This window comes from Arachis stenosperma, chromosome 3 (genome assembly GCF_014773155.1).
Source record: "Arachis stenosperma cultivar V10309 chromosome 3, arast.V10309.gnm1.PFL2, whole genome shotgun sequence".
Classification (NCBI taxonomy): Eukaryota; Viridiplantae; Streptophyta; class Magnoliopsida; order Fabales; family Fabaceae; genus Arachis; species Arachis stenosperma.
In genome coordinates, this window is record NC_080379.1 from 146,173,307 (window position 1) to 146,186,147 (window position 12,841).

General features: G+C 27.4%; 1 protein-coding gene across 1 annotated transcript in view; it reads left to right on the plus strand.

Moving 5' to 3' along the window:
• The first annotated feature begins 1,852 nt into the window (after positions 1 to 1,852).
• The window catches only part of LOC130966840 (callose synthase 5-like), a 31,140-nt gene continuing 20,151 nt past the window's right edge, over positions 1,853 to 12,841 (plus strand). Inside the window, exons 1-16 of the mRNA XM_057891661.1 lie at positions 1,853 to 2,039; positions 2,150 to 2,250; positions 4,979 to 5,100; positions 5,286 to 5,382; positions 8,414 to 8,524; positions 8,602 to 8,730; positions 8,841 to 8,933; positions 9,039 to 9,130; positions 9,227 to 9,353; positions 9,496 to 9,633; positions 9,722 to 9,798; positions 9,980 to 10,052; positions 10,152 to 10,277; positions 11,670 to 11,784; positions 11,885 to 12,219; positions 12,713 to 12,765. Of these exons, the coding sequence (XP_057747644.1) occupies positions 1,853 to 2,039; positions 2,150 to 2,250; positions 4,979 to 5,100; positions 5,286 to 5,382; positions 8,414 to 8,524; positions 8,602 to 8,730; positions 8,841 to 8,933; positions 9,039 to 9,130; positions 9,227 to 9,353; positions 9,496 to 9,633; positions 9,722 to 9,798; positions 9,980 to 10,052; positions 10,152 to 10,277; positions 11,670 to 11,784; positions 11,885 to 12,219; positions 12,713 to 12,765 (1,976 nt within the window). The remainder of the gene's footprint in view (positions 2,040 to 2,149; positions 2,251 to 4,978; positions 5,101 to 5,285; positions 5,383 to 8,413; positions 8,525 to 8,601; positions 8,731 to 8,840; positions 8,934 to 9,038; positions 9,131 to 9,226; positions 9,354 to 9,495; positions 9,634 to 9,721; positions 9,799 to 9,979; positions 10,053 to 10,151; positions 10,278 to 11,669; positions 11,785 to 11,884; positions 12,220 to 12,712; positions 12,766 to 12,841) is intronic.

The following is a 12,841-nucleotide window of genomic DNA, read 5'->3' on the forward strand; positions in this document are numbered from 1 at the left end:
TGATCAAATTTTTTATTCATAAGTGAACCGAAATTAACACACAAATGAACTGAAATTAATTCACAAATGAACTAAAATAAACTAAAAAAATGAACTGAAATTATTTAATGATAGTACCAGAGAAAATTAGAACCAATAAAAATGTTAGCAAAATATTGGTGTTATTGGTGGTAACGATAACGAAAGAGAAGAAGAAAAAGAATCTGCGTAAATTTGATACAAGAAGAAGTGCGTGTAATGACGTTTTTTAATGAAAGTGAGTTTTGTTAGTGTTGAACCTATTTAAATAAATTTGGATGAAAAAATATTTAAATGTATAGCAATCCTATATAATTTATATGGTGAAAACTCAGGTGAAGTTGATATTTGAGAGTCGTTAGATAAAAATTTAGTCAAATCAATTAAATTATCTAATAGTTCTCAATTATCAACTTCATGTAAAGTCGACTGCACATGATTTTTCACCAATTTATATATAAATAAACAATAAATAATAAATATTAAGAATTTATTATTTTTTGATATTATGTAGTCAATAACTTAATTCTTTTAGAAAGTGTAGTTTTTTAAATTCCTGAAAATCTTACATTGTAAAATAACATAATAAAGATTTTGGTGTGTAAAAATTCCTAAGAATGTAAACATTTTTTAACCACACCTTCTCTTAGACTAAATTTTTTAGTTTAATAATCTAACAATATATTTTATCTTATATTTTTAAATATTAATAATTAAATAATAATTAAAAATAATAAATTTTAATAATTTTTTAATATTTTTAATAAATAAATAAAGAACAATAATATTATATAACTAATAAATATTATTAATTTTAATTAACACTTAATCAATAATAATTTATACTCATGTTTATAAATATTTTACATATAAAAATATATAATTTTAGCTATATTTATCAAAATTTGGTATATATAAATTAATACAATTTATATCTATAATTTTTAAAATTTATTCATTAAAAATACTAAAAGAAGCTGAATTTTTTCACGAATAATATTGGAGCAAAGAGTGACTTGTGACGTGAAGAATAATAGGATAACCGAACGTGGGATGGGTTGGCGTGTTAAGAGGAAAACGGATTTCCATTGAAATTGAAGTCCTTCCCTAAGACTTCGAAAGGTTCAAACTCTTGTCAACGCGAGGACTTCGAAGGGTTCAAACTCTTGTCAACGCGCGCTCACTCACTCTCTCACACTCTTCTCTCTCTCTTACCCTTCACCTCCGGAAACGGTGCTCTATCTTCCAATCATTCTCACTCTCACATCTATCTCACCGCACTTCTCTCTATACTCACCTCTATATTTCTGCTTCTTGCAGATTATTTTTCCTCTTTTCTCTTTCTTTTTGATTTCTGTTCTTGCGTCTTGGATCTCGCTTCAAAATATATAATGCGCATACAGAGACTCTACCATCATCCAAAATCCACAATGTGATTCTCCGATCCCTTACCTTTGATCACAGGTACGAACAATAACGTGTGAATTTCTACAATAATCAATCCGAGATTTTATAAACATATTCAAACATTCTCACGTTCTTGGACGGTAGTAACCATTTCTTGCAATATAATGCATATTGATTGATATATGAGTCTCATTCCTATTATTGAAGGATAATAATTTGTGTTAAATTTGATTTTACACATGAGGATCGGAGTTGAATTTTCCTAGATCGTATCTAGCTAGAGATTGTTAATTTAACTTGGATTTTGTGTTGGAGAAGCGAATTAATTAACTGAGTGGTTGAGTGAGAACTGCAGGAAGAAGAGGATACGGAATAGAGAGAGATATCTTTACGGTATAGACAGAGCGAGTCACGTACGTAAAGAAGAATGTCGCAACTAGACGGAGTAATGCCGCCGCCCACATTGGTGAGGCGGGGTTCAAGGAGTGCCTCCACCACCTTCAACATGGAGGTTTTCGACAACGAAGTGGTGCCGTCCTCACTCGCCTCCATTTCTCCCATTCTCCGTGTCGCCAACGAGATCGAAGCCGAGCGTCCCAGGGTTGCCTATCTATGTACGTAACGGATCGATCATTATAATAATAATAGTGATTTTGTGTTATTGAATTTTGAAATATGATGTGCAAATTAATGTTGCTGAGCGCGTAATAATGATGATTGGCAGGTAGGTTCTATGCCTTCGAGAAAGCGCACAGGCTGGATCAGACCTCCACCGGCCGTGGCGTTAGGCAGTTCAAGACGCTGCTGCTGCAGCGATTAGAGAGGGTAAGCCTGTAGTTTCATTTGTTTCGATTTTCTCAACTAACTCTGCATTATGTATTTCATGCGTGAATGAGGACTGCTGAAGCCTGAGTGTGAGTATATATACCGTGCGTGTGAAACAAACACAGCACATGATAATGCTCTAATCTCCCTTCATGCAAGAAGTTCATGCACGTTCAATATTAGATTAATGGAATTTGATAGGTAGAGAATGATTTTTGTGAATAATATGAAGAATGAAGTCTAAAATTAGCCTAATAAAGTAAAAATATATTATATTTTTAAATTATTTATTTAAATATTAATATTAGAATAACTATATATACACTTAGTAAATTGAACATTCAATATATTTATTATTCACATTGTTTAATAATTTTATTGTCTATCTATATTTTTTTTAGATTAAATTGTGCGTTGTTCTCTAGTTTCAGTAACTTTGTTGCATTTTTATTGTTGTTTTAAGTTACTATTTCTCTAATATTACCGTATAAAAAAACTTTTATCTTTCTCTAATTGAAAAAAAAAGTTTATTCTATTAGTGATTAATAATGGTCTACTGGTGATCTTCCTCTCGCCCAAATTTTCACGGCTGTGGTGATAAATTTTCAACTAAAATCTCGTAGATGAGAGGTTTTTGTTATTATTATTATTATTATTTAACTAATACGCGTTCAAAAATTTGATTATATTAGAATTATTAATTAATTTAAAAAATAAGTACAATTTAAAATTTTAATATATTTATTATATTTTTATTAAAATAAAATTCTTAATAAATTTATTAATATTATGTTTATTTATATACTTTTACTTATATTATTATTATTATTATTATTATTATTATTATTATTATTATGTGTCGTCTCTAATCGGCGGTGGCCATGGTTTTGTCGTGGCTATGGTGGTCGAATGACGTGACATGAAGAAAAAGATGACATTTTGATGTATGTAATTAAATTGACCGCAAATATGATTTGCGGTTAATTAGCTAAGTACGGTAAATTTCACATGCTACTATAACAGTGGACAAGGGCTAGTAGAGGAAATTGAATTTTGATTGAGGAAGAAATTGTTGGAGATAAATAAAAAATTAGAAAAATTAGAATTAGAGTTTGAGGAAGAAAAAATTGGAGATGACAATGGTAGATGAATCTAGCAAATCGTCGCAATGGACGGAGTCGGTTAACTCATAACTGAGGTTGATTCGTGAGTTTCGACGGCACCAGACGGTATTTACCGGCCGTCGTTTATTGCCGGAGTAAGATCTGGAGAGAAGTCATAGACGCTATTTCCACCCCCCTCCTTATTGGCATGGTTGAGACTTGAGAGAAAGTCGTATCTACTATATTAGTGGGACTGTGTGTACCAACCATCAACAAACTACCTTCTCCTATTTATCTTATTAATTTGTCAATCCTCTAATCCACCCTCACAAGACTCACCATTCATAACGTAAGATTAAACTTGCCATTTTAAGTTGAGATCTCTATCCCACCATATTTTCCAATTACAACTTACAAGTTTAACACCTTTCTTTTCATTCGGAGAACACATAACATAATATGGCATTACTCTAACAACATATTCATGATAAAACTAACAATATTCTTAGTAGCTTCCACCGTTCAAAGCAACCGACTCATAAGTGCTTATTTTTACTTTTATTTTTTTATTTTTTTGTTATGCCTCGGAGAATTCAGTAGCACGGGGTTTTATTGTCCTAACCCTACCAACTTGGACTAATATTAATTTTTATTGGATTTATTCTCCTCCTTATATGGTTTTCATCCCACCCAACAAATCATTTTTTGGGTTAAAAATTTCATTTTCACTCTTCTGGATTTTATTATCCGGTTCCACCTGAGCTCAGACCATGTACACATCGTTTTCGGCCTACAATTTTCAACTATGCCCTGCGAGGCTGCGATAATGACGCCAAATTTACCGCACCTGAAAACAGCCTAATTAGTAATTACCCATAAGTGCTTCTGATTAAACTAACGTAGTACAACCATGTGGTCAGGTGTCGTCAGACCTGTCAGCACTTAGCCATGGTTAGCCACCATAAGTTTGACGACCCAGCCTATTATTATTATTATTATTATTATTATTATTATTATTATTATTATTATGGGTGCAAATGTTGCGCATTATATATTCATGACATCTTATTTTAAAAGAATAACTACATTAAAAATTAGTTATTAAATTAATTATCGATATAATATATATATTAAAATATAAAATATATATTAAAAATTAATTAAATAAATATATTTTTATATATAAATATATAATAACTAATTTAATAATTATTTTTTATGTGTAAATAATATTTTGTTAAAAATATATATGATGGTAAATGTTATTTATATGAAGTCTAACTAAACATATCCACCACTCTAATATTTTATTTGTAGATATTAGTAGGTATCGTGTATTTTTAATCTATTTTACAAAAAACACATTATATAATTTATGAAAAACGATCTTACCTCTTCGAAGAATTTGTTTCGTGATAGCGATGGGATTCAGGAATTCCATCGGGTTTTTTGGGAAAATTCTTTTGGAATAGGGGAGGTCTTCTTAAGGAGTTGAAGCAATCAACTCTATTCCATGAATTGAAAATGGGAAAGGAAAATATTTGTAACGAGCAGCATTTCTTTTTCCGCGGAGAAGAGCTGCCATTTTATTATTACTGTAACTTACATAATTTCTCCAACTTTAGGACAATGCAACTAGTCTTCCCTCTCGAGTTAAGAAGACAGATGCAAGAGAAATCCAGGCTTTCTATCAGCAATACTATGAACATTATGTCAGAACCCTTGATCAGGCTGATCAGGCAGACAGGTACATACATATAAGCCTTAGGAGTTTTCGTAGTTCTTATAATGAAGTATTAATTATTGTGCCTCTCTAATTGTTGCTTGTGGCGGATTTTGTAAGTCGCGTTTGATATGATGTTAGCTTTTACCTCCCCCTCCATAGTAAATAATTACTTCCCCATTGCCACTGAAATTGAAATTGTTTTGCAGAGCCCAGCTCAGTAAAGCTTATCAGACTGCCGGGGTGCTTTTCGAAGTTCTTTGTGCTGTTAATAAGACTGAGAAGGTCGAAGAAGTAGCTCCTGAGGTTGGTCTAGGTTCATATCCTTCGAATTTTTATGGATTACATATTACTAATTTTATAAAATGTGTTATATGTCACCCCCTCATTCTAATTAAAATCAAATATTTTCTTCTAAAATGAAAGAGTTTTTATTTTTTCTCTATTTTTTTATCTCTCTTATTTCATCATTTATTCTATCTCTTATATATCATTGTCAATGACTAATTACAAATTTCACAATCAAAATATACAATATAACATTCTTTAATTACATTCAAATTAAAATAAAATTAAAATTAAAATATAAAAATTGAAATATAGCTATATTATATACTATATTTATATATTACTAACTAATTTAATAACTAAAATATGTCACATGACATTATTTTCTTAAAATTTAAAAGAAATAATAGTATTTTACCCGAAATTACATTACGGGAATATAAATCTTTTAAAATTATGTCGGTTTTGTTCTGACATTATAGATTATAGCACACAAGATTTATAGAATCAAACTACTTTTTACAAAAAAAAATTGTAAGGGACAAAAGTCTCCGACGGCTAAGAAGACTAAGATATCCGTAGATAAAAAATCAAATAATAAGATTTTTGGTTATTATTTTGATGTGAAAGAGTTTGATTTATTACTAATAATTAATTTTAATATTCATTATCTAAAATTTGAAATTATTTAACTTGATACTTTTGATTATGTGTTAAGTCTGTTACACAAATAGAAATAATTAATTTTTATGTTTGTTATTTAAAAATAATATTTTTTTCTCTATATGTATATAAAAATATAATTAGATATTAGCATGAAAAAAATTATATTGATAGTTATAAAATTAACTCAAAATTAATTTTTTTAAACAATTGAAATTTGATTTTAACTTTTAATCATAACATTAGTATTCTCTTTAAATTATATTTAATAAATATTTTAAAAAAATAAATAAAAATATATATTAAAAAGATAAATAGTAAAAATTTAAAACTAAATAAAAAAACTAAAATAATGTGTATATAAGAATAATAATATTTTTTATTTGAATTATATTATTTTGATAATTTTATTTTTTGTGGAATAAAAAGATAGAAAAATAAAGAATGAGAGAAGAGAGAGAAAGATAAAGATGAAGACTGAGAGAGGAAATTTATTAATGTTGAAAGAAAAAAATTTATTTTAATTATAATAAAAAATATCTGATGATACATTTTTATTTGTCAAATTACTAATATAAAATATAAATTACAAATTATATATAGAGTGGGAAGAGTAAAGAAAAACAGAAAGAGAGAGATAGATGAGAAAATTTAAGAAGAGAGTTTATTAATTTTGGAAGGAAATATTTTTTTTTCAATTTGAATAAGAGAATGTTATATACACATTTGGTTATTAAATTAAATAATAATATATAGAGTGAGAAGGGCAGAGAGAAATAAAAAAAAAAGGAGAGAGGTAGATGAGAGAATTTAGGAAGAAAGTTTATTAATTTTAGAAGAATTATTTTCTCTCAAATTTAATAAGAGTGTCATGTGACCCATTTTGTTATTAAATTAGATAATAATATATAATATAATATATAATATAGCTATATTATAATTTTAATATTTCAATTTTAATTTTAATATAATTAAAAAATGTTACGTTGCACATTTTGATTGTGAAATTTTTAATTATTCATTGATAATGATATATAAAAGAGATAGAGTGGTTGAAGGAATAAGAGAGATAGATAAAAGAAGAGGCAGTAGAGAAGAACTCTTTAATATTGGAGGGAAAGATTTGATTTCAATTGTAATAAAAAAATAACATCTGACATATTTTGGTTGTAAAATTAGTAGGGATGAAGGAAGAACTCTTTAATTTTGGAGGAAAAGATTTGATTTTAATTGTAATATGGGAGTGACATATGGCACATTTTAATTGTAAAATTAGTAGGAAAGAGGATAAAATTCTTTAATTTTGGTGAAAAAATTTGATTTCAATTGCAATAAAAAAGTGACATGTGGTATATTTTAGTTGTAAAATTATATATATATATATATATATATATATATATATATATAATAGAATATATAATAGATATATATAATAGATTTTTTTCCAAAATTAGTAAACTTTTTTTATACCCTCTCTTATTTATCTCCCTTTTTTTGTATTTCTCTCTATCTTTCCCACTCTAATATAATTTATAATTTATAATTTATATTAATAGTTTGACAAATCAAAATGTGTTACCAAATATTTTTTCATTATAATTAAATAAAATTTTTTCTTAACTTTCAAAATTAATAAACTATGATTCCTTTCTCATTCTTCTTCTTTATCTTTCTCTCTTTTATCTTATTCTCTATTTTTCTCTACCTATCTTAACAACATAATATAATTTAAATAAAAAATATTATTATATGCATATTTTTTATTTAGTTTTAATTTTTTATTTATCTTTTTAATTTATATTTTTATTTTAAATATTTATTATATATAATTTAAAAAAATACTTATAATTAAAAGTTAGAATTAAGATTCAATTATGTTAAAAAAATTGAATTAATTTTACAACTATCATTATAAATTTTTTTATGCTAATATCTAATTATATTTTTATATATAAAAAATATTATTTTTTAAATAACAAACATAAAAATTAATTATTTTTATTGTGCAATAAACTTAATATCTAATCAAATATAAAAATATATATGTTAAATTATTTTAAATTTTAGATAACGAATATTAAAATTAATTATTAATAAAAAATTAAATTCTTTCATATAAAAATAATAACTAAAATTTTATTATTTAATTTTTTTATCTATACTGATGGAGACTTTTATCTTTTATGACCTTTTTGTAAAAATAGTTTAATACTATAAAATTTTTGTGTAATAATCTATAATGGTAGGATTAACATAATTTTAAAAGATTTATATTTCTGTAATATTATTACCGAAAAAAATATTAATTTTGTTCTAAAATGGGAATTTCATCCCTCTTTTTATCATTTCAATATTCAGATCCTGGAGCGTAAATTTTCTTTTGCAGATTATCGCGGCTGCCAGAGATGTCCAGGAAAAAAAGGAAATTTATACACCTTATAATATCCTTCCTCTGGATTCTGCTGGTGCTTCTCTACCCATTATGCAATTTGAAGAGGTATTGCTTCTGTTGGTAGTGAAGTTTCGTTGTTGATTATGATTGCACTGAGTTCTTGGACTTTCTTTCCTTATTAGATTAAAGCTGCTGTTTCTGCGCTATGGAACACACAAGGCTTGAACTGGCCTAGTTCTTTCGAGCAACAAAGACAGAGAACAGGAGACTTAGACATGCTTGATTGGCTTAAAGCCATGTTTGGTTTCCAGGCATGTATTTTGACCAACACACAATGCTAGAGGAGAATGATTTATGATTCATTACATTTTTTTGTATAATCTGCTTAAATTGTTATTGCATATGGTAAATTTGTGTGCAGAGGGACAACGTCAGGAATCAGAGAGAGCATCTGATTCTGCTTCTTGCTAATTCTCATATAAGGCTACACCCTAAACCTGAGCCTCTAAACATGGCACGTACCTGTCTTGTATTTGGCTTTGGCCTAATAGTTTTTATTCTGCTGTTTCTTTCTATTTTTATTTTTATTTGTATTTTATCTTATTTGAATGAATTGCAGCTCGATGATCGTGCTGTTGATGAAGTGATGAAAGAGCTTTTTAAGAATTATAAAAAATGGTGCAAATTCTTGGGACGAAAACATAGTTTACGGTGAGGCATAACAGTATATGCATGAGTGAACACTTGTGCTTCTTTTAGCTCATCATAAAAAATTTAATGATCACTTTATCATATTCTCTCACATAGACTTCCTCAAGGTCAGCAAGAGGTGCAACAGAGGAAGTTGCTTTATATGGGCTTGTACCTTCTCATCTGGGGTGAGGCGTCCAATGTTCGCTTTATGCCTGAGTGCCTATGCTACATATTTCACAACGTGAGTGTACAAATTAATCTGCGCATGGTTCATTTTGTTTGTGCTTGAATCTCATGTAAATGTGCTATCACTGTTTTTCTACTGTAATCCTTGTTTTTAAGTAATGTTTTGCTCTGCTAATAATGGCCAATTCTAACTTCAGATGGCATATGAACTACACGGTCTAATGGCTGGAAATGTCAGCATTGTTACGGGTGAAAATATCAAGCCTTCTTATGGTGGTGATGAAGAGGCATTTCTACGCAAGGTTATAACTCCCCTCTACCGAGTAATAGACACGGTATGCTTTTCTTTGAGACATTGCAATAGTCAAGTATTTATATTGTCTAGGTACCTGTGTCCCTTAGTAACCCAGTTAATTAATACAGGAAGCCAAGAGGAGCAAAAGTGGAACGGCTCCTCACTCAGCATGGTGCAACTATGACGATCTAAATGAGTATTTCTGGTTTGTTTCCTCTGTATTTTATCTTTGAATCAGACTTTTTGGCCCGTTTTGTCAGCATGGTTTGAATTTATTTGATCTAAATTTAATATGTTTGATTAAATTATTATTTAATAATTATTAATTATTAACTTCTCATAAATTTATTTTATTTTATTTATTTATTTTATGCACTGTGTTGCAGGTCACCTGATTGCTTTTCTCTTGGATGGCCAATGCGTGATGATGGTGAATTTTTTAAATCGACAAATGATCGGGTATAAACTGACTATAAAGTATACATAGTCTACGAAGTTACTGGTCCGATTGTAAAATACTACTTATTTAATTCTCAACTTATAAAAATGTAATATTAGGGAAAAAAGGGTGTTCCAAGAAAATCTGGAAAAACAGGGAAATCAAATTTTGTTGAGACGCGATCATTCTGGCACCTCTTCCACAGTTTCGATAGACTTTGGACCTTTTTTATACTGGGTTTACAGGTATTTTTTTTTTCAATAGAAGCAATTAAGGAAACGCTTAAGCAAGTATTTTTCCATATTTATTATAATATATAAGAGAGGACCCAAACTAATATTATAGTGAACAATTGATGTATAAGCTTTTAAGTTTTAACTTTAATATAAAACTGTCATGTCATTTATTTTATAATGACATAAAAAATTATATCTTAGAATTACATTTATATTATTATAAAAAATAACATCTTTATAATTGATTGAGTATTAATGTTCTAATTTCACATGCTAAAATATTTAATTTAAAAAAATTATAATATAAAAATTGTTTGTTTATATAAATTGTAGACAATTTTAATATTATATATTTTATTGAAAAAATAAATTTTTATTTTATAAAAATTTATTTATCTATTTATCTATCAATTTATTATAATGTATAAAAAAATCACATACTGACACAATAAATTCTCAACATATTAGATATCTTCTAATATTGCTACATAAATATTTTTGTAAAATTATTATTTTATAATGTTTTTACTAGTACATTATTTTTTGTTCTTCTTATGTAGTGTTTATTCTTACTTGTTAATATTTTTTATTATTTATTTCTATGTAAGTTATTTTATGCCTTTAATATTAATGTTATTTTTTTAATAAATATAAATTAGTTAATAAAATTTAATTTATTTTTTCTTTTTATTCTCACCTCTATTTATGTTTACTATATAAATTAATATTCACTTCACACATCTTCTTTATTTTCTCTCACATAATTTTATGCTTCTCACTTTTTATCCTCTATTCTTGTTAATATTTTGCACAATTGTTTAAAAAATTTGGTTGATGGCCACATTTTTTTTATTTTACTTTGCCAAATAATTTATTTCCTATATGTTGGGTGATGAATTTTTAAAATACTATAATAATGTATGATGTTTTTATAATATTTTTAAATTTTTTTATTTTTAATCTAATTAAATATTGTCTTTGTTATTTATATATTATTTTTTAACAGTTTATATTTTTAATATTATTTAATTGTATTAATAATAATAAAAATGTATGATGTCATGATTTATGAAAAAATAAATATTATTTTTATTAAATTGAAATATTATATTCATACTTATATTATATATGATAATTTTATTCTTGTACTATAATATTTAAGTTTACTATATATATATATATATATATATATATATATGTGTGTGTGTGTGTGTGTGTGTGTGTGTTAAGTAATAAACTCTTTCAAACATTAAAATATATAATGTTCTTATAATTATTTAAATTTAATATTAATTTTTAAAATTTTTTTATATATCCAAATTAATTCTTTTAATTTCGCTCAACGCGCGGATTTAAATGTGGTTAATTTGGTTGCACAATGCTTTGGGATTCTTATTACAGGTGATGTTCATTATTGCATGGGACGGGATTTCACTGATGGATATCTTTCAGAAAGATGTCTTATTTAATCTCTCTAGTATCTTCATCACAGCATCCATTCTGCGCTTACTTCAAAGTTTGACACATTTACTTAAGTGGCTCTTAATTTTTTTTACTGTCCTATTTTTCTTCTTCCGCATTGTCATAGAAATTTACTATTTCTTGTCTTTATTTAGGTATCCTGGACCTGCTCCTGAACTTTCCAGGCTATCATCGATGGAAATTCACTGATGTGCTAAGAAATATTCTTAAAGTCATTGTCAGTCTTTGTTGGACTATCATTCTTTCAGCCTTCTATGTGCATGCCATCAAGGGTTCCCCTCAAGCTCTCAAGCAGCTGCTTTCCTTTCTTGATAAAATAGAGGGCATTCCACCGTTGTATCTCTTTGCAGTTGCATTGTATATGCTTCCAAATCTACTAGCAGCTATACTCTTTCTTTTCCCAATGCTTAGGCGTTGGATTGAAAACTCAGACTGGCACATAGTCAGACTCTTCTTGTGGTGGTCTCAGGTACTCATGTTGTCTTATTCTCTAACGTATTGAACTATTTCTGTTCGTTGTTAGATAATATATGTTGAAAATTTTCGGTTTGTAAGAAACTTCTCATGTAGTACGGTTTCTTAACTGAATATTATTGACATGGAAAAGACTGATCTCTTTCATAGGAAGAACATCAAACTAATAGAAATATAAAATAATACTATACATTCAAGTCTTTTTATTAATTAAGTCCAATTAAATTAATCTAACATAACAAAAATCAGTTATGACTAACATTAATTAAAGTCTTATTATTTAATTTGGTTAGACTTGGTTCATAACAAGACTTAGATGTATATCGTTACTCAATCCACTATTTTTCCCCTTATGTTTTGAATACACAAATACTATGAGCCAGTGACGGTTAGTCATATAAAAAACATTTATTTGGCATAATAGGCTGGTCAAAGTAATTCCTCTCCCTTTCTCGTTTTCTAAATGATTTGTTTTTCTCCCCCTGCAGCCAAGAATATATGTTGGAAGAGGAATGCACGAAAACCAATTTGCTCTCCTAAAGTAAGTTTCATGCAAACTATTTTACTGAAGTAATTATTGGATTGTCCCTTTGTTTATTGTCTGAAAATTATTGTTC